General features: G+C 33.9%; 1 protein-coding gene across 1 annotated transcript; it reads right to left on the bottom strand.

Moving 5' to 3' along the window:
- Positions 1-461: 461 nt before the first annotated feature.
- LOC149560080 (putative expansin-A17) lies at positions 462-1,814 on the bottom strand. The gene is made up of 3 exons (XM_089823538.1): positions 1,691-1,814; positions 1,271-1,592; positions 462-771 (listed from the first exon to the last, which is right to left on the bottom strand). Exons 1-3 carry the CDS (start codon positions 1,809-1,811, stop codon positions 462-464), a joined length of 753 nt encoding a protein of 250 aa, XP_089679664.1. The 5' UTR covers positions 1,812-1,814.
- Between the last annotated feature and the right edge of the window lie 24,861 nt (positions 1,815-26,675).

Genomic DNA, 26,675 nt, shown 5'->3' with positions numbered 1-26,675 from the left:
CTAATATGTTTACATTTATTCAACCCATCTTTGTTATTTATCTTTAATCTGAAATTCAGTATATTTAAATTATATTTAGATAATCTTTATAAAAGTGTTATTTTGAATTAAATTTGAATATTGCTTTCAATTTTTTTTATAAAAAACAAATTACATTGTTCCCCTTTATACAAGAGCATAGGTCACTAAGGTCTTCAGAAGAGGCAGGAAATAAAACAATAAATAGCAAGATGGGCCACCCTGTATATTTTGAACACACGGAATTTACATCAAAGAAGTTTGCAGTTCTGATAGAAATTTCTGTTGCATTAATTTCTTCAAACAATTTTTGCAATACTTGCTTTACCAATAACTACGAGTTAACATTTAATTTGTAAACTACATTTATTTATTTTTAAGATAGTGTCCTCTCACTGAGCAGTGAGCTGATTTACAAATCTACAATTCATTTTTTTTCACTTTTAACTGAAATTTTGCGAGGAAGAAAATGTTTGACCAAATTGCCAATTGGAAGGAGCCACATTGGACATGGTGAGAACTCTTCCTTTACTATCCATCACTCTAAATGACAAACTCTGTCCATTAAGATAAGAATTGCTCTGCCAATTGGCTCCCCAATTTCTACTCATTTGTTGCCATCCAGTATTTGACCCTTTTACCCATACTGCTGTGATATCTCCTCTTCCACCCACATTGCTTATCAGCACTAGCTCAAAGTAGTCTATCCCATTTATGCCAAACCGTATTCCACCACTCTTCTTGCAACGAGTCCTGCAATTCAATTCAACATATTACATCTATAAGAATCTCATAATGTATAATTCACTATTTTCCATAGTTACACCGTTCTGAGGGATGACACAATGGGGATAAGTTTTTGTTACAGGGATAGAGAGGCTTTAATTTGGAGACTGTGGGGGAGGGAGGTTAAATAATGGGAGTTGTATATACTATACATAATGTACTTAAAATGGTAGTCATGAAAATATGTATTGCAAAATAAGATATAAAAATATAAATAAGTAAATACTTAAACATTGCATTGAATTGGAACACATAAATGATTGAATCAGCAAATAGTTAATACCAGAACATCCACAATCCTTGGTGGGGATGGCAGAATCTGATGGCACCGCTGGAAATGGGGGACAAAGTCTTCAAGTCCGAGATGTGGAACATCCGAGACGTGGAACAAAATAAAAAAAAGTGGGATGCATCTGTATGTTACTATACTATTTTCTACAAACAAGAAAAAAAAGCATTTGATTACCTCCGATATAGAACTGGTACAATTCCAGCTTTGTACTTGGCAATCTGCAAGAAGGCAGGTTGTGACATGTCAAAATGTTGGAGAGGCAAATTACACCATCCTCCATTGTCATTTGGCAGAGCATTATTGGGTGGGCAGAAGTTAGTAGCAGTGATTATAATGGACGTGCCAGCCAGACACCATTGAGGAACCTTGGTGGCATCACATTGTATTTGATAGCAAGCTCCACACAATGCCCCATTGTTAAACAAGGCACTGCTTAGAGCTGCAGTATTTGTCCCATACCCAAAAGTGTACAGATTGCCATACCCACATGCACCTCCTGAAACACATAAAATAAAACATCAAGATTAAATTCAGGCCATCTCTCATGCAATAAAATAAGACTATGGCTCTGCCATGAACTAGATGGAAACTAACCCATGGTTCCAGAGGCATCAGCTCCACCATAAAATGTAGCATGGGCTGGAGTCCAACCCTGAACTAGTACCGCTCTTACAACAAGAGATACCAATGTAAATATAACCATTAAAATCTTCATCGTTGCTATTTTTGTCAGTTGTCACAGGCTTATAAAGCTCGACAAAGTGAAACAACTGATGAATTCTTCCTCTCACACCCTCCTATATATATACAAAATTTTCTGGTATTCTGGTTAACTTAACCCGATATTGAATAGGATGAAATTATGAGAAACTCGGTGTATCTTTTATTCGAGGTATAAAATTCAAATTTCATTAGTTTAGGAGCGCACAAATACTTTTTTCAAAGTAACCCTCGACCCCTCGAAACGTCTTTCTACAATTAGATTAGACTATTCAGTTTCATTTTTAAAAATGCATAAAATGACAATGAATTATTGCCAGAGTAGTAAACTCGGTCTATAAGTTCTCAGAGGTACAAACTTCATTGGTTTTAGAGCCAGCTGGCTACAATTTTGTGTGAAACGTTTCCTCCCTCCCAAAGTCTGTGTCTACACCATTAATAAGAAGTTCGAGCTATTCAATCTCTAAAAGGAAAGGCTTCATACATGCCTTATTAACTGCAATGTTTTAATAGTTAATTATCTCTAATCTCAAATTTTAACATTCTCAGCACATTTGATGGCTGATTTGATGCCATTAGAATGTTTCAATGCTGAGAAAGATTTATTTTAAAACATTGTAGAAACTCTAAAATCATGTTGGCTGGCCATGATAAATGTTTTAGTAGTACTTATTTTCAAGATCTTGGTACGTTTCCTCTGCTTGTGCCCTGTTTTCAGCCAAGCACAATAAATTTTGGGTAATCGAGCACATGGATGATGCTCTTTGCCACTGTTGAGAAATCATAAGTTTTTGTTAGTTTTGGAAAGACTAAGTATAAAAATTTCCTACTTGTACATAGAAAATTGAACCAAGTCTGACATCAACGCACATTGTGCTTCTCATATTGAATGATTGCTTTCAATCCTTGCAATAGAAGTTTTAACGTTCTCCTAACGTAATACCTTAGATTAATAATGATATCCAAGCCACCACTCATATTTGTCAACATTTTATATTCGACTGTATTAAAAAGGTTTCAAATTACAAACTTAGGTTCAATCATGGTAGTCTAAAAAAACATGTTTCCGTTATACAGCAGAGCCTGTTCTGTAATATGAGGCTGAATTAGTATCGACTTTATTGGAATGAGCTCAAGTGCTAGATTCGGTTTTAATAATGGAGAGCCGTGTTTCAATGAGATCTGTTACATATAACGGTTTAGTGCTGGAATTATGTAATATGTTATATTTATTTAGGAGAATATTAAACATTTGGTTTACAATAGAGTTTCAATTAGATATTACTAAATCATTTCAAAGGTCCAAGATTCTTCATATATTTTAAATGGTCAATTTTAATAATTTAGGATTATGTCTTAGTGGATAGAATTAGGTGTTTTATTAAATAAATGTTATAGTTTTTAGTCGGATATGTTAGAGAGTTAGAGGAAAGGGTTAATGATGTTAATATCGGTTTTAGAAAGGATAAAATTAGTAATAGAAATGCCATGTGGTCAATAATTAAAGAGAATCCCATCAAATACTGGTGACAGATAATAGGCAGTTACAAGAATATCCATGATTGCTGCATGGTATTGATGGTAAAGCATCTTTTAGATTCCTATTCTTAGCAGTTACAAGAATATCCATGATTGCTGCATGGTATTAATGGTAAAACATCTTTCAGATTCCTATTCTTAGCAGTTACAAGAATATCCATGATTGATGCATGGTATTGATGGTAAAGCATCTTTCAGATTCCTATTCTTAGCAGTTACAAGAATATCCATGATTGCTGCATGGTATTGATGGTAAAGCATCTTTCAGATTCCTATTCTTAGATGGAAAAGAAAACATTTTTATTACTACTGGATAGCAAGGCCAGTCAGACTTTGGTTATTAAAAAGCCAATCTTTTATGTAAAAAAAGATTCGATTTTGGGGAGGAATGGGAAGTTTTATGTCTCCTTTGGTCTCCTGCATTTTTTTTTAAGATTATGGTTCTACTGTTATGCTTCATATATTTCTCATGGCAATCAATTTAGGGAATAACAGTTATAGAAAAATGTACTCTAATGCGGGGTCAATATCTCGGGTTTGAACCATTGGATTTCTCTCAAATTTTTATATGTTGTTTGAAACCTAGTTATGCCAAATATCAACAGTTAGATTGAGTAAATATTTTCTGGTTCGAAAGCTATTCATGTCTGAGTGTGGGTCTATCCGAAGGCAGCAAGAAGATATTTTGGAAGATTTATTTTCAGAAAAAATATACTCTGATGCGGGGTCAATATGTCGGGTTTGAACCGTTGGATTTCTCTCAAATTTTTATATGTTGTTTGAAACCTAGTTACGCCAAATATCAACGGTTAGATTGAGTAAATCTTTTCTGGTTCGAAAGTTATTCATGTATGAGTGCGGGTCTATGCGAAGGCAGCAAGAAGATATTTTGGAAGATTTTATTTTCAAAGTTTTGTTTATTGAATATGATTTTAGTATGTGATCCTGAAGGTTGTAGATGCCCCTTGAAGAAAATCAGTTGAGTGACTGATTCCTCTTGAGTTTTTTAAGGTGTGGCTCTGCATCACTTGGGACACGTGTACCATTAAAATTTGGGGCAGTCTCATCCTACCCCAATTTTTATTACCCTCATCGAAGCCTAAATGTTCATAATAATATGCACATAAAATGGTTAAACTATCACATCTAATCCAAAAGAGAAACCCTTAGTTGTAGCAGCTGAATTGAAAGACTCCATATAAATTGAATAAATTGTTTTATTACATTGTGTGTGTGTGTGTGTGTGAGAGAGAGAGAGAGAGGGAGAGAGAGAGAGAGAGAGAGAGAGAGAGAGAGAGAGAGCAATTTTAATTACTCTCATCGAAGCCTCAATGTTCATAATAATATGCACATAAAATGGTTAAACTACCACATTTAATCCAAAAGAGAAAACCCTTAATTGTAGCAGTTGAATTGAAAGACTCCATACAAATTGAATAAACTACGTTATGATTGTGTGTGTGTGTGTGTGTGTGTGTGAGAGAGAGAGAGAGAGAGAGAGAGAGAGAGTATTGCAAACATGATGCTATATTATATCTAACCATGCTCACTCTCTAAAAATTTGTGTTTATGATTGATAAACCCAATCCTAAGACACACAAACCAACAATATTAGAGATTCATTAAGCTTAGATAGCATTTACCACCATGTTCATCATAATGTAAGGATGTCTATTCCAAATTAAAGTTTGGGATGGGATATGTTATTTTACCTAATTTATCTCCATTAAATTAGTAAGTCCTAGATTTTCAATATTATGACCTAGGTACATTTCTTCTTGAATAAAAATAAAAATTTTGTTAGATTATACACCATTATGTGCCTCTGTGGTTAATACACGTGGAAACATCTGACTTAATAATTAACATCCAAGGTCAACAATAAAATAATATTTTTATTTATTTTTTGACATTTTTAGTAAATAAGAATTATTTTGGTATTTTCTACTTGCAAATAAAATTCAAGATCAAATAAAAATAAGTTTCTCTCTCAAAAGGGTATCAAATACCTATGAGATATTTCAATTCATTCTCATTTTACGCTTAGAATTGCAAGTCTCCATATAGAGAAATGTAGGGAGTTCACTTAAAAAAGAGTTAAAGTCGTGTATAGGAAGAGCTAAAAAAATACATTAATAACCATTTCATTCCATGTTTCAATTATTAATCAATGCATTTGACAAATGAAGAGTTATCAATTCAAAGGATAAGCTTCGGTCAATAGGGCTTAAATCTATTGGTGAAGATGAAAGGTCCTTAATGAGCCCACCAAGGATGATTTCTTGCTAAGTTCAAGCCTCCAAGATCACATCCTAGGAAAATTTGGTTGAATCACTACCCCTCAATCCTTGACTATATTAGTAGAAAAGGTAGGGCTCATGCTTATAAGGAACATGGTGTGTCAACTTGCATTTAGATATGGTTACTATTTATAGAAATTTTACAATTCAGTATGGATTGGTGAAAAATTTTACCCCTAACTATAGATTGATGGATTAATATTTTGGTAATTTCCTTACAAAATCATGTCGAGATTTGAAAATATTGAAAATTATAGTTCTAGAAGTTGCAAGAAAAATCTTAAAACTTAATATTGATGTTTTTAGAGGCTCTAAAATTACCAAAAAATTATGTTTAATGAACATAGTGAGTCACAAATTGATAGAGAAATTACAATCTTTATAATGCTTTAGACAATTCATCAATCAACCACCTGGTTCAAAAGTTATGCCCCCATGAGTTAGGTCTTCATGAAATAAGAAATTTAGGAAAAAGCATTAGACAAATAAATAAGCTATAAAAAATTGATGGTAGGGCTGCTTTGGAAGATATTGGACCCAATCATGAGGTTGAGAATATCATCACTCATTCCTCACAATGAGGATAACTTCATGACCATTCTTGGTTACCAAGGTTTGAACATTTATCTCATGGACCCCAATTTGGACTCTTGTCTTGAAACTTGTGAATACTTCCTAAAATAGAAATGAAGACTTGATAAAGACTAATAACCACTCTAACTAACTTGTCTAAGCCAATTTATCCAAATTTGGATTAGCATTTGTGCCATTATTAAATTCTCCACCAAATTGGACTGTGAAAGACCTAGCTAACAATTAGGTCTCTGAAAACTAGTTTTTAGGTCTTTACTTTTAGAAACCCCAAAGGACCCCAACAACTAAACATAGATTCAAACACCTTTTTTGGGAAACTAACAAATCCTAGACTTTCAAAACCCAACTCCAACATTTGACTAGGAAACCAATTATTAGGAAAATAGACCTAATATGCCTAATTAGGTTTCATATGTGAAGAAAACACTAGCAATCAAGCCAAAAGCTTCAAACTCAATTTTAATCTAGGTCTATCCTACAAAAATGATTCAATTTCACCAATCTCCAACCACCCTACCACCAACACTAGACAAGTAATTGCACTTTGTCAATCACATAGAGATGCTCAACTAAGGCTTTAGTTTTTTCTCATATCCCTACAAGTTTGAACGAAAACCCAACTTTATTCAAGAGGGCATATCTAATTCTTGAGTTCTCCAAAATACCACTAAAATATACTATAGAATCTTCAAGAGTATGAATTTTTTTGCAAAACACTCACTGGACCATGGTTTCAGAACCAATCTTAGGGAAATGGCTACAAAACACATTAAATCTTACTGAATAAGAGAGCACACCTTGCTTTAATATGGACAAATGAATTATGCATAAGCTACTATAATAACACAAATGGAAAGGCTCCTTGCATTATTGGATAGACTCTCAGACACAATAAATAGATTTAAGAACACAAATTCAGATTTCATTGCCATCATGAAACAAATAACAAATACACATTGGAGAGGTCTTGGCATGGACCCAAATTGTTTTTATTGATTTTGGTGGAAGTTTCCTAACCCATTTCCCCAAGTGAGCAATGCAAACCCATAACTATGAACAAACAAGGATGAACTAAATTATGTAGAATACATATCATACTAAAAATGACATATGTATCAATATTAATCATTCAAGATGTATGAATGTTTTGATGATTGAGAAAACTATGAGGTCACAATCGAAATACAACAATGAAATCGACAAAAAGACCTCATAATAAAGCAGTCATTTATCCCACAGTTCTTTCTATGAATGTTAACTGTGTTTGTGAATCTAACAAGTCAAATTAGGAAGGAATGCAGGTAATAGTACCAAGCCATGTCACCTTTTAAGTGAACTTATCAGATCAATTGAATTTTAGTATTTCTATCTAAAAGTCAATTTTCTTCAAACATATGATCTAGATAAATTCATTATAGATACTTTATATAGGGTCTCATACTTTTCCAATTGGAAATATATATTAAATGCATGTTTTATACTAGTTTTTATATAATTAGTTAAGAAATAAACTTATTTCAAAAAACTGACATTTCAATAACACTTACTATTTTTTAGGATATTATTTTACTAACATAAAAACACTATTTTATAGAGCTCAAAGTGAAGTATATTCTCTAATAAAGTTTATGGTGTTTTAATTAGATATTGTATATTGTAATTGAAAAATACTCCAAGCACATATTTTAACACTTGAAAAGATGTAGATTTTGAGAGAGAAAAATATTAATTCATATCAAATAAATAAAAAATTATATGGAATTCTAGAGGAGAGAGTCATCTTCTAGAATGCATAATTTTTCTTTTTGTTAAAATAGATTTGTTTTGAAAAATGTAGTGGGTGATGAAAACTATCAATTTCAGTTATGTTGAAATTTGAATCATTATAAAATAAAAAATATGGGTCTAAAGCCAATTTTTAGTTTTGTTTGTTCTAGATGTATATGTTATCTATAACATAATCTAATTCCAAATGGAAATAAGTTTATTTCCATATAGTTTTGTGGTGGGAACTAGATGTTGATCTCAAATTGGTTTTGACAATTGAGTGTGAACACACTTAAGATATTTACTAAGTTCATGCTGAGCTAGTAATACATGCTGAGTATAACATGTATAGATGTTGAATTTAAATGAGTGCCAAGTCACTTATGTGCTGAGTCACTCAAGTGCCGAGTAGATAGACCATGCTAAGTGATTAAAGTGCTGAGTAATTAGTTGATGCCAAGCAATTCAGGTGTTGAGCTAGGAACAAAATATAGCATGTGCCAAGCATTATTATTATCAAGTGTCGAGTAACATAGATTAGACCTAGTTGTTTTTTATGACACAAATAACTATGCAAACATTTTTATGTTATCTTATGGATAAATCTCAATGCTTTGATGATAAGGATGAATCTATTTTGATTCCCTATGTAATCAACATGCAACCAATCAGAAAATTAGAAGGGATGAAGTGACAAAATGAATGAATCTTAGACATTGATTCATACCTAACCCTAAATCACCAAAAAGTCTTTTTAAGGAAGATGAAGGCCCATAATTTAGTATGTATGAAGGTATGCACACGAGTGAAGAGTAGAACAAAGAGAAGGGGTGAATTGATCAGAAAGCATTCTAGGTGACTTAGCAAAGTTAAAGAATTATAGAATCAATTTACAAAACAAAGGATTGAAGACTCACCATTGGAAAATTAGATCAGAAAGGATTGAGAAGGATAGAATGGTGATTTGAAACTAGCAAGTTAAAGTTGTAATTCATCAGATCAAACATTCTACTGTTACTTTCTAACAACTGTATCAATAGAGTGAAATCCTTTGGACTAAGGTTGACTTGACAGTCATTGTAAAAATCTTGTAATAGGGTGACATTCCAATTGAATGTTCTAAAGTCCTTTGACTAGGCACACTTCTAATAGGGTGAGATTTAATAGTCTCTTGTAAGCCTTTAACAGGGTAGGCCTTTCACAGGACAGATCATGTTTTATGGTCAGCTTATAATTGTAACCTTAATAGGTGATACTTTATTGCTGTAGTAATGAAGAATTGTGGGTGTTATCCCCACCCCAATTTTACCTTCTCATTTGGAGGGTTTTTGGGTAATCATGTAAGGTGTCAAGTGTGTGTATGTTTCTATGTTTTGATGTATTTGCTTTACATTTCATTTCAGTTTATTACATGCATCTAATGAATGATATAAGATTTTTAAGTGTTGAAGTTTAAAGTTTTGATTCACCCCCCACCCTTCTTAGAGGTGTATGTTTCCCATTTGTAATTCCAATAATTGGTATTAGAGTTGAGTTTTCAAGAGGAGAAGCTTTACAACTTGGAGAAAAATCTTGGAATGGAAGTTTACAAGTTGGGAAAGAGCATTGAAAACTAGGAGATTTAGATACATCTCATACTACATCAACTAAATAAAGTCAGAGATGCTTAGAAAAGTTCCATGAAGAGAAGGAGAGAGATTTCTATAGCAGAAAATGACACTCGATACAAAGAGAATGACACCACAAAGTTATTTGCAAATGGTAACTCTAGTGAATTCAATGCAACAATTGTGGATCTGATGGAAAAGAATAGAGCACAAGCTGAAGAGATCAAAAATTTCAAGTTATAATGCTGTGTGAGGTGACTAAATGAAAGAAGAAAGCTATAGAAGACATGGCCATGATTGAAGAAGAAAAAAGAATTTTGGCAAACATATTAGAGGAAAAGTCAGCAAAGCTATCCAAGATCTCAAACATGCAATTAGACACCTTAAGTCAAGCGATGAATTCTCATCATGAGTTGAATGTCAAAGACATTGAAATAACCACACTGAAGTTGCAGAATGAACAATTGTAGAATGACCTGAAAGGAGAAAATGAATTTGCTAAAAGTTTCAACAAGCCAGATGAAGCCATCAAGTACTTTGAGCAACTACTAAAATCACCTAGATGTAGTAGAGATACATTAGGATTGGGCTACATAAGAACTGAAGAAGCATAATCATCCAAAGCTACTGAGGAAAGGAAAAATAACTATAAGAACTCTAAACCTACTTGTCATCATTGTTAGAGTTGATGAAATCCAACTTTGAAGATGTCCAAGATCACTTTCATGTGAAAACCTATCAAAGAGAAGCCAAGGAGAGAAGAGCATGGAGCTACAGAAAAACCTTAAATGGACATGAGAGAGAAAATATGCAAACACAAGAGAATATGCATTTACAATATGCAATATGTGATATTTTGTTACAATGAGGGAGCTCAAATATAAAGAGATCCAGGAATCTCCTAGAAGAGGCTAGAAGACACTAGGAGATAAGTGTAACAACTAAGAATACATCCACATGAGGTGGAAAGTCCTCAAACAATGTGAGAGGATAAGTATGACTTAGGAGAGAACAAACTCCCGTATTGTCAATAACTTATAACAAACTCCTAGACTACAATTGATAAATGAAATGCATTTACCTAAGAAAGCTTAAGTAAATAGAATAAATAATAAATAATAAATTATTTACTTGAAAAACCCCCCTTAAGTGCAACTTAGGGAAATTCCTTAAGCTCACAAAACTAAGAAATGCAGAATGGAGAACGGGTCCTGGCAACGAGGCCATTTTAGGTACCCAAGTACAAATGCAAAAGATGCAACCTCTAAAAATGGGGAAAGAGAGAAAACCACGTGGGAAATACCCTCCCCCAAAAAGAGGTAAGAACCTAGTGAAGAACTGAAGAAGCCTCTAACTAGGGAAATGTCCCCTAAAATAGGAACAAAAAGTGATCATGAAGAGCATCACTGAAGCATGAAGAAGCTGCAAATATGCCATCCAAAGAAAAATTTTTGGTCTGAAGAACCTCCATGGAAGAAGAAGGCATGAACTAAGCGTGTCTATATGGTAGATGATCCATCTCACTGAAATACATAGGTAGCCAGCCATTGCAATCGCCTTGTATATATGATCAACCACTAAATACATAGCTCACACTATTGAACCATCAAACCATAGATGCATTAGAACAATAGAACAACCCCCCCTTAATGTAGACAGCGTGAGATGATAGGCAACTAAGAAGGTGGGCCAAAGTCTCCTATACATGAACCAGGAACAAAAAGAGAGGAAGAGGTAGAGACACCTATAAAGACACGATCACAATGACACTGCATGGGGCTAATGTCATGAAAAAGACACTCACTTGAAAAAGGGAGAAGGCCTAAAATAGAAAACAACTATCCCCCTATGGTGCTTTATAAAACTAGTGCATATACAACTAACTCAAAAACAACGTTCATGAACCCCGAAATGCAAGAGTAGCACTTTATCTTAATGCAATACATAAAAGTGCTTCAAAATGATAGCTAGAATGATCAAAACTGAAAACAAGCTGCAACAAAACATAGTATAGCCTAAAACAAAGAAGTTGTGCAAGGAAAATGATCCGCGGACCTAAAACACCCAAGATATCCACCATAGAGTAAAAATGCTAAAAAAATGATAAAAAGAGCATGGGCCAAACTCTAAAGAAAAAGACAACATTTTTGAAAAGATGACAAAACTAGCTTTCCAAAATTATAAAGTTTTAAAAAACTTGACATGGGATGCAAAAGATATGGAAGCTGGAGTTAAAAACATAACTTATGACTTCAACTAAAAAAATGGGCAATAAAAATGTATCAAAACTTAAAAATACCTAGCTTTCTGAAACTAGCTTTCTGGTGCTTCTTTTAGATCTAAAAAATACCTCTGTATGCTCAAGTTATGGCCAAAAAGCCAAAGGTAGGTCAAAAAGGACCTAGGAGAGGTGCTAGTAGTGATGCAGATGACATCATGTTGATGTCAGCAAAAGACTTGTTTAAATTTGACGGCCTACTGATCGTCAATGGAAAAAAAAGATGCCACGTCATAAAGAAGATGACATGGTAGGGACCACGTGGAAAACTTTCCACGTGTCACACCCTAACAGGTACTGACAGGGTTGTGACTATATCAAAAAGTTGACACAGCAGCTAACGAGACACTCGTTGCCGCTTACTATGCACTGACGATGCTGCTAATGAAGCAAGTGGCATGGGGGAGGAGACTGGGAAGCACAACCGGTTGAGGTGGGGCGCGGGTTGCGAGCCAATGGGGCTGTGGTGGCGGGGCGGTTCTGCATTGTTGCGCTGGCGGAGGAGGCTAGGGAGCAGCATGGGGGCGGTGTCGCAATGGTACAGGTGGGGCCACCTGGTGGTTGTTGGGTGGCATGCCTATATATATATATATGTATGTATGTATATTTTATGCCGAAATCATCTGCATGACTGTATGACCGTACGAAAGCCCTCCAACCAAATGTTTTTTGCCTCCTAGAGCCCTGTCTCCAAAAATGAAAAGTTTTATATGAATCTTGACTGCAAATGGCCTTTTGGATATAATGGCAACATTTGTTTGGGTCTAATGTGCTCTGAAAAATCACTTTCCCCATAATTTGAAGAAAAATACACAAACAAACTACGGTTTATGACTTCAAATCATGGCTTCAAAAATCCTTCAATAAAGTAGCAGTAGGGGAGCTCTAATACCATGCTGGAGTTGATGAAATCCAACTGCAAAGATGCCCAAGATCACCTGCATGTGAAAACCTATCAAAGAGAAGCCAAGGAGAGAAGAGCATGGAGCTAAGAAAAAACCCTAAACGGACATGAGAGAGAAAATATGCAAACACAAGAAAATATGTATTTACAATATGCAATATATGATATTTTGTTACAATGAGGGAGCTTGAATATAAAGAGCTCCAGAAATCTCCTATAAGAAGCTAGAAGATGCTAGGAGATAAGTGTGACAACTAAGCACAGATCTACATGAGGTGGAAAGTCCTCAAACATTGTGAGAGGATAAGTATGACTTAGGAGAGAAAAAACTCCCGTATTGTCAACAACTTATAACAAACTCCTAGAATACAACTAATAAATGAAATGCATTTACCTAAGTAATCTTAAGTAAATAGAATAAATAATAAATAATTAATTATTTACTCTAACAATCATTGTGGTAAGAAAGGACATACAACTAATGTTTGTAGGATTAAGAATGCAATTCAGAATGCTAAGCCAAAGAACATGACTCATTATTACAAGTGCAATAGAAAAGGTCATCAAGCACATGAATGTAGAACCAGAACCATGAATGCACCAAAATTTGAAGGACATTGCTACAATTGTCAGAAGCTTGGGCACAAAGCTTTTGAATGTAGATCCAAGTCCACATGGTCATCAAGCAAGCCAACAAAGGTAAGAAGCTATGAAAACTACTATAATTAGGATTATAATACAAGATATAGTTGTCACTATTGTCAAGATTATGGACACTAAGAATTGCATTAGAACACACTTCAGTGGTAACTATAAGAGATGTTTGAGTCAAACCACATATTTTACCTGCCACAAGGCTGGTCACTTAAGCAAGCATTGTCCAACTAGATCCAAGGCACCAAGTTCTGAATTTGACAAAGGTAAATGCAAGACAAATATTGAGCAAATTAGGAATGAAATGAACAAGACATGGAAGAAGAAAGATCCTAGGAGTACATCAAATGGAGAAGGGATCACTTCACCTAATGGGTCAAGTGGTCACACTTAATCAAACTAAGAAAAAGGAGGTATGTGAGACTAATATTTAAAATTTTTTATCATACATCAGTTCCAAGAAATATTAGTGCTGAAAAAGATAGATCAACATGAATAAAGATGCAAGAAAATGAGGAAAGTCCACAGTCAAATCTTCAAGTTCTCACATTTTTGCCAAGTATAAAAGGTCCATTTCAGATGCTAAGTAAATATTAATGTGTGTCGAGCTAACAGTCAAAGTTAGTTCGAGCCAAGTTAGCAGTAGCTATCAAGTGGAGGCAAAATCAATGGATCCCATGTAAAACAGAAATCTCATTGAAGCTGAGTTTCATAGTTTTACACAACTAAGCATTAATTATAGAGTTCTAAAGAGTATATGGTTGATTTTCACCTATTTTTTGTCATTATGAACTCAAGAAAGAGCGAAGAAGTGATCTACAAACCATTTCAAAGAATTTGCATGGATTATGGCAAAGATCAAGCACTAGTTCATCAATTTTAAAGGTATTCTTCATCTATCGAGCTATGTAGTTTTATACTCGTTAAACCCTAGTTTGTCAAAATGGAATCTAGTTTAAGAACTGTGAAAGAGAAAGATTTTTTTGATGTCCAATCAATCAGCAATGAGGTTAAACAACCCGATTTTAAGGCTATACTAGAAGTTTCCTATAAAAATGACCCAATGGGAGCATTATCTATGATCCTGCCTAAGGTTATAATGGTTTGAGATGTGAGGAAGTGCTATAATAGTAAAGTAGGAGCCATAGGAGACATGGAAATAAGATAAGCTTATGAGAAATTGTGTGAAAATAGAGTCCTAAAGAAGGAATTCAAGATTGTAGAGAGAAAGGGTTTGACACATGCCCTAGATTTTCCCACAATTTTTAAAATAGAGTGGATTAAAATAGTTTTGAGCAGAATACATGATGGTTGTCTATGGTTAGAGGGTGGACCCATTAAAATTTCAAAGAGAATTTTCCATAAGGTTACTGGTTATCCAACCCTAGATTAGCCCAAGACATTAAGAAGTGACTCCAAAGAGGCCATAGAGATAAATACAGGTGCAAAGTGGAACAAGCATGGTATGACCATTGACACCATTATATGTCCTTTGCTTGATTTTTCTATTAAAGTCATATCCCACAAATTCTATCAATCAAGAAAGTTAAACAATGTGCCCTGCATAGGAGTGGATATTGGATACAAGATTGTTAAGAAAGATCACACCTATGATCTTGCAAAACTTCAACTTCAATAGATAAATGAAAATCTTGGAGCTATTAGAAGGTCAAAGAGTGCTCAATGCAAGTTTGGATCAATAATTTTATGTATGTCTTTCTATGTAAAAAATGAGTTTCGTTCTTTTGGAAAAATAGGATGGAAGACAAATAGGTCAGTTGTTGTTTAGATAAATGAATATATTAAGAAAATGGGAGACAATTTTGAGTCAATTATGACAAGCTATTTTTAAGACTTTAAGAAACCTATGAAGAAAAGGTTAAGGATTCCTATTTCCCTAGTTGTGCAATATTACAATGACATTTGTTTCCTTGTTGATATTGATTACACTTACATCTAGGATGCAGTACCGAGGGTTAGATGGCTAAGGCCCCTAGGCTATGAAATAAATGTGGATGAAGCCTCAACTACCATCACTACACTCCTTGCTAAAGAAATTGAAAAAAGTTCTAAAATATTTGGCAATTATGATATTGTGAAGTCAAAGGTTGAGATGGAACTAAAGATAGCCTCTACTCTAAAAAAAAGGAAAAAAATTGTAAAGAAACTGAAGGCCAAGTTTGAAGAAGGTGTAGGTGATGATGAAGAAGAAGATGATGAATAAGATGAAGAGGAAGAAGTGGTGTAAGGTCAAGAACCTTTAGCTTTAACCCAAGGAATGGGTGAAGACCAAGAAGAAGAAGCTACAAAGGAAGAAGTCAAGGAAGTACCAATAAAGCTAGATCCTAAAAAGAGAAAGGATAAGGCACAACTTGTAGCCAAACTAAAGGCAAAGAAGGCTACCAAGCCAACCATAAAAAGGCCAACTGCCCCAACCATAAGAGCTAGCAGAAGGGCCACTATTCAAAAGGCCAAAGAGTGAGCAAAGGAAGAAAAAAAAGCAACTAAACAGAAGGGGCTCCTACAGAAGAAACAAAGAAGAAAGTATGTTGTGTAGCCTAAAATAGATGATGAAAAGATATAATTAGAAGATACAAGTTAGTTGAGGGTGGTAAGTCATGCACCTAAATCTGATCTTGAGAATATTTGTGATAATATTAAAGATAATGCAGACATGACAAGATTAAAGAACATTGATTTTGGTAAACTTGCCAGAGAAGAGAAAAATAGGGTAGAAGAGTCAGTGTATGCCATGATGTCTAAGTTCAAGAATACTACACTTGAATTAGACAACACAATGCCCAAGGAGCTATACGTGGAATTATTGCTTAAACCTTGAAAAAATAATAAAGGAATCAACCCTAGCCTAAGTGATGCCTAAACTAACAAAGGGTCAAATTATCAAGGAAAATAAGAAGTATGGTAGTAGATTTGCACCCAAATATAGCGCATTGAGCATTCTCCAAAACAACATTGAAGATGTTGTAAAGAAATCCACTCAAATGTGGAAATTGATATATGGATTGACAACTATCAAAGTGAGAGGAGAGGATCCCTTTGAGAGAAGAAATGATGGAGACAGAGAGGAAGAAAAAGAAGAGCAGGTAAAAAAAGAAAAAGATACCAATGTGGAGGAGACACAAAATAAGAAAGATGAAATAGCCACAGCTAAAATGTAGCAAGAAGAATAGAATGTGGAAGACACACAAGTGCCAACCATGAGCCCTCCATGTGATACAAGAACACCTTGAGAAACCATAATAGTAAAGGATTTTTCTGATAACTAACTTTAGAACATCAACCCATTGACTATAGTGGATCTAAATAAAATCCTTGACCAATTTACACTACAAGCCAAGTTGTGTGAGAATCATGTATTGGTTAGTGTTGAAGAGCTTGAAAAGGAAGTGGTTGATATAACAAGGGATAAGGTGAATCCACAAGAACCACCTTCTATCATCCCTTCAAATACTAGTGCTCAACCTCTAGTGCAACATCAAATGATACATCTACAAAGGTTGACACTACTGTAAAAGTTGACACGGTTCAATGACAAACTCAGACCACTCAAGAAGAGAAGGTTCCAAAAGCATAAATAGGATAGAAATAGGTATCTATACCTAAAATGAAAACAAAAGGAGTAGGTCAAATATTAATAATTTATCAAGGTAGAACTGAAGAAAAGGACATACCAAAGGAGAAGGAGCAAGAAGCCATACAGATATTGGTAAATCTACCAACTTCTGGCACTCCAACAAAAGTCCTTTAGAGATTGAGCACTGATGCAATACCACTTTAGATTTCAGCACCAAGCTCCAGCTCATCCAAGGTTTCCAAGGTATTTCACTATGGAGATGCAATTTTAGATGAAGAAATAGTGATACCAAAATATGACTATGCAACCATGACAGTAGAGCAAATAGGCATTATGCAAGAAGCCTTAGAAAAGAAGAAACAACAGGAAATACTTAGAAAAAAGTAAAAACAAAGGTAAGCATTACAATATATTAAAGACATCTTTTTAGATGCTTTTAGCTTGCAAACACTTGATGAATCTAAGCCAATATTAGAACAATTATCAGAAATTGTGGAACACGTGAATAATGAAGACGAAGAAGCCAATGTAAAATTAATGGAATAGTTTGAAAGGAAATTCCAAGGGAAAGTCAATAAGAAAATATCAGGTGACATAGCACTCTCACAAGTTAAATTGGCCACAAAGATAGAGGAAGTGAAGAAGGTACTTGAGAACATATTCTCATTGTACACAAAATTGTGTGATCCCACACTCTTCACACAAGAAACAAGGCATACAATTTTGAGTCTCGAGAACAATTTGAAAGTATTAGGTATACAATTATCTAAGAATCTAGCTCAAAGTGAGAAGTATTTACATTCATTACTTCAAACACAAAGTCAACTAGGTGTGTTAATAGTAGAAGAGGCTAATAAAAGAGCCAAGTTGACTAACATTCAAGCCTCCCTTGCTCCTCATATGGAGATACTCCATAAGCAACTAGGATATGCAGAGACTTTGATGAAGAAAGATCCAAATCTTTCAACATTAGATGGACCAACTCAACTTCAGCAGAGATAGCCATCCAAATAAAATCATTAGATGTTTCATTTGACAATTGGGATGTTACCCTGAAGGTTATAATGGAAGTCCGCAAGAACTTTTTGGACAAATAAATAATAAATGTATAGACCCTTTGACATAAGTATCAAAAAGGGGAGGATAAATAGTAAAGGGGGAGATACATATGCAAGGGGGAGATAAAAGATAACCAAAAGGGGTAAAGAACATAAAAAGGGGGAGAAAACAAAAAAAGAGCAGAAATAGAGTTTGTATTAGATAAAGAGTATCAGTCAAAATTTTTGAAGTCAAAGAGTATCAAAAAAAGAGAAATCTATGGAGAATAGATTTTGGATAAAGAATAGGCACATTAACTCATGGAGAGTTACAAAATTGAGGTATATAAGTCTACTATAGACTTTTGAAAAATTTGATGTTTTGTGTATATTTTGAGTTGTGAATGTTATATACTTGAGGAGATTAGATCTATTATATATAGTTAAGTGTTTTTGACACTCATGTCAAAGGGGGAGATTGTTGATCACAAATTGGTTTTGACAATTGAGTGTCAACATACTTAAGATATTTACTAAGTCAACGCTGAGCTAGAAATACATTTTGAGTATAACATGTATAGATGTCAAGTTGAAATGAATTTCGAGTCACTTATGTGTTGAGTCACTCAAGTGTCAAGTAGATAGACCATGCTAAGTGATTCAAGCACCGAGTAAGTAGTTGATGTTGAGCAATTTAGGTGCTGAGATAGAAACATAACTACACTATGTGCTGAGCATTAGTATTACCAAGTTCTGAGTAACACAAATTAGACTTAGTTGTTTGTGATGGCACAAAAAACTATGTAAACTATTTTTATGCCAACTTATGGATAAATCTTGAAGCTTTGAAGATAAAGAAAAATCTATTTGGATTCCCTATGCAATCAACATGCAACCAATCATAAAATTAGGAGGGATTAAGTGGAAAAATGAATGAATCTTAGTTGTAGATTCATACATAATCCTAAGCCATCAAAAAGTCTTTTTAAGGAAGACAAAGCCCCATAATTCAATATGTCTAAAGGTATGCACACGAGTGAAGAGTAGAAGGAAGAGAATGGGTAGATTGATTGGAAAGAATTCAAGGTGACTTTAGAAAGTAAAAGAATTGCATAATTAGTCTACAGAACAGAGGATTGAAGACTTGAGATTGGTAAATTAGATCAGAAAGGATTAAGAAGGACAAAATGGTGACCTAAAACCAAAAAGTTAAAGTTGTAAGTAATCAGATCAAACATTCTACTATTATTTTCTAACAATTGTATCAGTAGAGTGAAATCCTTTGGACTAAGGTTGACTTAATAGTCACTGTAAAAATCCTTTAACAGGGTGATGTTGCAAGTGGATGTTCTAAAGTCCTTTAACCAAGCACACTTCTAACAGGGTGTTAAAATCCTTTAATAGGGTGAGATTTAATAGTCTCTTGTAAGCCTTTAATAGGGTAGGCCTTTTGTAGGAAAGATCATCTTTTATGGTCAACTAATTGTAACCTTAATATGTGACAATTTATTTTTGCAGTATTGATGAATTGTGGGTGTCATCCCCACCCTAGTTTTACCTTCTCATTCATAGGGTTTCTGGGTAATCATATTAGGTGTCAAGTGTGTGTATTCTTATATATTTTGATGCATTTTCTTTACATTTCATTTCAATTTAACACATAAATCTAATGAATGGTATAAGAGTTTTAAGTGTTGAAGTTTGAACTTGAACTTCTGATTTACATCCCCCCCACCCCTCCTCTCAGAAGTGTATGTTTCCCATTTGTAATTCCAGCACTAAACCCCAAATTTTCAGCATTTTTTAGCGACTAAAATATTATCTATAAAAATTAGGAAAATGTACAAATTCTTATTCCAAATTATTATTAAAAATTATAATCCTAAACTTCATCCATTTCTACACATTTCATTAGTTTACTTCATTTCCAAATTCTAAATGATAATAATAACATTTTTATATCATTGAAGGTGAATAGTTATACTTTTTTTAGCCTTTTTCTTTGTGAATGGGTGACACAGGTTTGTTCTTTTACCCATGATCTTTAAGGGAAAATATTAATAGTATTTTTTGTGTGTGTCAAAGTGTGGAGGTTTATAAGCTATTTCTATGAAAAGAACAATGTTCTTGAATCATTTAATCTTAATGTTGATTTTTCTAACCACTTATGTAATTACTTTTGAAAATATCAGAGTCAAGAGGTTAACGTCAGTGTTATGTGACATATAATAGGGTGATTTTCTACTAGAATAGAGGTATTTTGAAAGATGAAAATGATGTGTGAATGCATGAAAAAAAAATTAGATGTCTATAGGTCTTTTTAACAAGTGATGCAAATGTGTGAAGCAGATAGGATTCCTACATAAACATGAGACAATTGGAAGAATTTATGAAAGGGGGTGAGTGAACTTAATAGATACTAGATCCAAGTTTATTAGTCATTGTGCCTAAAATAGATTTTCATGATGGAACATATCCATAGTGCTTGAATGGTAAGTTTTCACTACTAGACAACTATTTTTTTTCTGATTTTGTTTTTGTATTTTTTCAATATTTGAATTTTTCTATATCAACAAGGAACCTAATTGCCTATTTTTTTCCAAAGAAAATATTTTCTTAGGATCTTTTTTTTTTCCTTATAATCTTTCTTTAAGAACTTTTTGTACTATTTTTCGATTTTTGAATCTTACTCCTTTTTTGAAATTTTGATGGTTTTCTGACATTTTATGATTTTTAAACTAATTTAAATTGTACATGAATTGCTATGAATCAATCATAAAAGAATTCAAGGTGATGAATATTGATAGAATTAGGCAGAAGACCCCCCTTTGAAGTCGTAATTTGATATTCTCTAGAGCCAAACTTACTTGCATGATAATAAATGGTTAAATTGAATTAGAATCAAACTATCCTTTTTTTTGTTGCTAGGCAATCACTCTATCCCTTTTGAGCTTCCATTTTTATGGTATTGATTGAAATTATGTTTAGTTGTTTGTTTACACAACCCCTAGGTGGATTTCTTCTCGTCAAGCTTCCTAAGGCTTTCACTTTGTATATTTTCTGGGTTTCCCTTGCTCCACCTCCCCTTATACCTCCAAGCAACATTCTTGACAACCCACTGCATTAAGGTCTTAGGTGATCTAGGTATGGATGGGATGCTATTTGAGAATCTTCCTGATGAGAAGAGATTCTTATTTCTATGATTCTATTCCTACCTCAGAAGGCATATTTTCATTGGATCATGAACCATCCAATTAGCTATCTACCTTTGTAAACTTTATCGAGTAGGAATCTGAAGAACAAAATTATGATAACATTTGCAAATATACACCCACTGATTTCATGGTGAAAAGAACAAGAGGATTAAAGGCATAGAGTTCATAAACTCTCAAATATAAATTTTAAAGCTAGAATTCATTTCTGTGTAGAGAGATGGAGCTTCACGTTTTTAGCTAACCCTCCACTAGAAATGAACTTGTTCCATTCTATTCCTGAAGCTAAGAAATCCTATGCTCCATTCAAAATATTTCATGCATTAAGTGGACCTAGGTGTGATGTTATAGAGAAGTTCATCTAGGCCCTTGATGTGCATCACTAAGATGATGAATCCATGGTTAGCAATTCATATATATATATATATATATATATATATATATATATATACATATATATATACATATATATATATATATACATATATATATACATATATATATATACATATATATGTATATATATATACATATATATATATACATATATATACATATATATATATACATATATATGTATATATATATATATATACATATATATGTATATATATGTATATATACATATATATGTATACATATATATATACATATATATATATATATATGTATACATATATATATACATGTATACATATATATATACATATATATATACACATATATATACATAGATATATACATATATATACACATCTATATATACATATATATATGTATATATATATGTATATATTGTTGGAATATTCAAATAGGAATAATGCTTTTGAGAGGTGGGGGTGAATCAGAAGTATTGTACTTTTAGCATTAAAACTTTTTAACTAAAAGTAGATTGCATGCATATAAACATATCAAACAATTATGAAAAACACATAATCATCACCACATAACACTTAAGATTTTGGTAACCCAGAAACCCTCCAAAAATAAGAAGGTAAATTTGGGGTGGGGATGATACCCACAAAATCACTGCAGTAATAAAGTTTAACCACTTCTGATGGTTTGCCCTGTTAAAGGCCTGCCCTATTAAAGGCTTTACACTATATCAATAGTGACCTAGTTAAAGAATTTAAAAAACTTTACATGAAGTGTTACCCTGCTAAAGGATTTAATCACCTATTTAAAGGATTCTAGAAAATAATTGTTAAGCTAACCTATCACCATAGGGTTTTCTTCCTAATATAATTGCTAGAGAATATTAGGTATAAAAAACTTGATAGACTACAATCCTTCGATTGCTGAATACAGGCACTTAATCTGCTTTCCCTGATCTTGATCCTTTGTGATATGATACTCTTCACTCTGAAAATAATTTTCCCTTGAACACCCTCGTCCAGCCATCGTTGGGTTCAATGTAATTTCATCTTCCTTATAAAGAAATTCGAAGACTTAGGGTTAGGTATGGATCTATGATCCATATTGAATCTCTATTTCCCACTCATTCCCTGCACTTCTCTTATTGGTTACATGCCTTCTCCATTTTTCTTATTGGCTGCATGTTGATTACATGAGAAAAACAAAAGATTCGATCTTATCTTTTAATCCTTCGAGATTCATCATATGTCAGCCATAGAAATGGTTTACATCTAAATTTGTAATGTTACAAACTCATATGTGCATTTTGTGTTTCTCGGCACTTACTGATATTTGATGCTCAACACTTATATTAAACTAGCTTACTCGGCACTTGTTGCATTTCTGTATTGCTCAGCATCATCTATGACTCAGTACTCAAATGTCACTTGGCACTTGTATCATGCTTGGCACCTAAAGTCATTTGGCACTTAATCTTCACTTGACACCTAATCTTCACTTGGCACCTGAAGGCTGCTCAGCACCTAAAGATCACTCAACACTTGTTGGATTTCCTAACTCAGCTCATGTTGTGGCTTGGTATATGTAGTGTACTCGGCTCCAATGTAGAAAGTAATTAAGTGTGTTGGCACTCAAGTATCAAAAACCATTCTAAGACTAACAATCTCCCCCTTTGACATGAGTGATAAAAACACTTAACTACCCTTATGAGTACATGCACTAATCTACTTGGTATATATAGTCAAAATTTTTAATGTACAATATATATACCTCAAAAGTATTGTAACTCCCCCTAATTTGATTGTACCATTATCAGTGCTGTCTTGGTAACCAAAATTTGATGCTATATATCATTCTCCGCCTTTGTTGTCTTAGTTCCCCCATTATCTTGTCTCCCCCTGTTTTTATTATCTCCCTTTTTCTGACACTTATGTTAGAGGGTTTTAAGGGTTAAGACCATATTTCACCAAAAATATGTTGTTTACCTCCATAGTCATCCTAAGAGCTACATCCCAACTATGCAAAGCAATTTCCAATGATTTATGCTGGAGGGCAGTCTCTGCAGCACGATGAATAAGTCCTTCTAAAGTAGAAAGATTAGGATCTTTGTTGAGAATAGTTTCAACATAGACTTGTTCTTTATGGAGGATTTCCAAATGTGGGGTTATAGAAGATTGGAGCTGTAATAGTTTGGCCTTGATGGTGGCCTCTTTTGTTGTTAATACAACTATTTCTTTCTGAGTGTGAAGCGTTTGAGAAAAATGCTTCTCACTTTGAGCTGGATCTCTAGGTAGTTGCATGCTAGAAATATTCAAATTTCTTTCCAGACTCTTTATCTTTTGGTTGGTCTCTTGTGTGAAATATGAAAAGTCACACAACTTTTAGTATAATGAGAATATATTCTCAAGTACCTTTTTGACTTTGTCTATGACCTTTGCCAATTCTATCTAATAAAGTGCTATTTCACTGGATATTTTCTCATTAACTTTTCCTTGAAATTTTCTTTTAGACCATTTTATGAGTTTTGCATTTGTTTCTAGGTCTGCATTTGTCACTTGTTCAATAATATCTGATAATTGCTCCATAATATGCTTTGACTCATTTGGTGATTGACTACTGAAGGCATCCATAAAGATGCCTTTGATCTCATGCATTGTTTGCTTTTTTTTATACTCCTTCTTGAGTATTTCTTGCCTCTTCCTTCTATGTAATGCTTCCTGCACCTCATTGATTTGATCAATGTTTATTGTTTTTGAGTCATAGCTTGGTATGACTATCTCCTCATCTAGTTCAGGGTCTCCATAGTGAAGCACCCTTGCAACTTTTGTAGAACTTGATCATGGTGCTGATATTTGGAATGGTTGTTGTGAAGGAGTTCCCAAGGTAGGAAAATTTATCAATGTTTGTATTGCCTTTTTCTCTTTAGGGGTTTCCTCTATTTTCTCCTCTTGCTATCTACCTTGATCAATTATTGTAATTTTAGGAAGTCCACCTTATGTCTGAGTTGTAGGATCAGATGTAATAGTCTGTCCTATTTGTTATGTTGCTTTTTCGCCTGTTGCACTTGGCTTCTGTACTATGGTGTCAACTATGCCTGTTGAAATGACTATTGGCATTTGAGCTTGATCACTAGTAGCTGTAGAGATGTTGGAAGGTGGTTCTAGTGGATTCACCTTATCTCTAACAATGTTTTCTACTAGTTTTTACAATTCATCCACACTGACCAATACTAGATCTATACATAATCTTGCTTGTTGTGATGATTGGTCAAGGATTCTTTTGAGATCCTCTCCAGTTAATGGATTGATGTTCAGAGTAGAAGTGTCAAGAACATCCTATACAGTTATTGTTTTTGCAGGTGTGATGGGTACATGAGGAGGGCTAGAAGGTGGCATTTGTGTGTCTTGCACACTCTGATCTTGTTGCTACTCTTGCTCAGTTGTTGCCATTATATCTTGATTTTGTGTCTCCTCCTCCATTTCTCTCTTTTCTTCTTCCTTCTTCTCTTCTTCTTGTTTCTTTTCTTCTTCCTTCTTCTCTTCTCTACCTTGCTCTACTTCTATCTTCTCTTCTCTCCTTTTTCTTCTTTCTTCTAGTGGAGCAGAAGCTTCTTCCTTGTATTCTTCTTCAAGAAAATCTTCAATCTTTTTATACAAGTTCTTCCATGATTTGGTTATTCTTTGTACAATATCTTCCATTTTGTTTTGGAGAATGAAGAATGCCCTGTATTTAGGTGTAAACTTGGAATTGTACCTTTTGACTGCTCTCTCTACTTACTCCTTAGTCAAATCAGGCAATATGCTTGCTAGGGTTGGTTCTCTCATCTCCTTTTCCATTCTTAAACAAAAATGCCATTTGTCTTCTACAATTTTTGATAGTTCATCTGGCAATTGTCCATCTAGTTCAAGAGGGGTGTACTTGAACTGTGCTATCATTCTATAAATTGATTCCTCTATTCTATTCTGTTCTTCTTTAGCGAACTTATTAAAATCAACTTTATTTATATTGCTTAAATCTCCATTTCCAATCTTTTTACATATTATATCAACTGAACAATGACTTACCTTTTCAGATTGATCTTCTTCATTAGTATCAAGTTGAGAAACATATCTTCTTCTTTTCCTAGGCTCATCCTGTGTCTTCTTGATTGGTTTCTTCTTTGTTGCTTTCTCTTTGGCTTTTTGAGTTGAGGCCCTTGTTGTAGCTCTTGTTGTTGGCTTTTGGGGTGATGGCATAGCAGCTTTCTTTGGTTTGGGCTGAGCTGGAAGCTGATCTTTTTTCTTTCTTTTCTTTGGCTTGACCTGGGTTGGTGATTCCTTGGTTTCTTCTTCCTCATCACCTTCCTCCTTGTCTTCACCTAGGCCTTGAGTTAATTCCATTGGGCCTTGCTCTTGTTTATCCTCTTCATCATCATTGTCATCATCATCGTCTTTAGCTTTAGCCTCTACCCCTTTACCAAATTGCTTCTTTATTTTCTTCATCAATTTATCTTTCTTTTTCAATGTGGAGGCAATTTTTAATTCCATATTTATTTTTGATCTTACCACATCATAAGTGCCAAAATGTGGGGCACTCTTATCTATTTCTTTTGCCAACAATGCAATTATTGCTACAGATGCTTCATCAACATTGATTTCATAACCAAATGGCCTTAGCCATCTCACCCTTGGAATTGTAGCTTGAATGTAGGTGAAGTCAATATCAACTAAGAAACATATATCATTAATATGTTTTTCTACTAAAGAAACTGGTATTCTCACCCTTTCCTTCATGGATTTCTTGAAATCCTCAAGATAGCTTGTCATTAGAGTATCAAAATTTTCTCCCATTTGTTCTATATACTCATTTATTTGGGATATGATAGTCTTATCACTCCTCCATGTCACTTTGTCGAAAGAAGGAAATTCATTCTGAACATAAAAGAATATACAAACCAAATTTGCTCCAAATTTACATTGAGCACCCTTTGTCCTTCTTATTGCAGTTAGGTTTTCATT

Source organism: Cupressus sempervirens, chromosome 4 (genome assembly GCF_028749045.1).
Source record: "Cupressus sempervirens isolate cs-2001-9-10 chromosome 4, ASM2874904v1, whole genome shotgun sequence".
Taxonomy (NCBI): domain Eukaryota; kingdom Viridiplantae; phylum Streptophyta; class Pinopsida; order Cupressales; family Cupressaceae; genus Cupressus; species Cupressus sempervirens.
The sequence above is the reverse complement of the archived record's forward strand: the minus strand, read 5'-3'. Positions and strand labels throughout refer to the sequence as shown.

Coding starts and splice junctions, on each gene's coding strand:
- LOC149560080 (XM_089823538.1), bottom strand. CDS start 1,811: ATGAAGATTTTAATGGTTATATTTACATTGGTATCTCTTGTTGTAAGA. Junction 1,593..1,690: donor TGATGCCTCTGGAACCATGG/GTTAGTTTCCAT, acceptor TATGTGTTTCAG/GAGGTGCATGTGGGTATGGC. Junction 772..1,270: donor GTACCAGTTCTATATCGGAG/GTAATCAAATGC, acceptor ATTGAATTGCAG/GACTCGTTGCAAGAAGAGTG.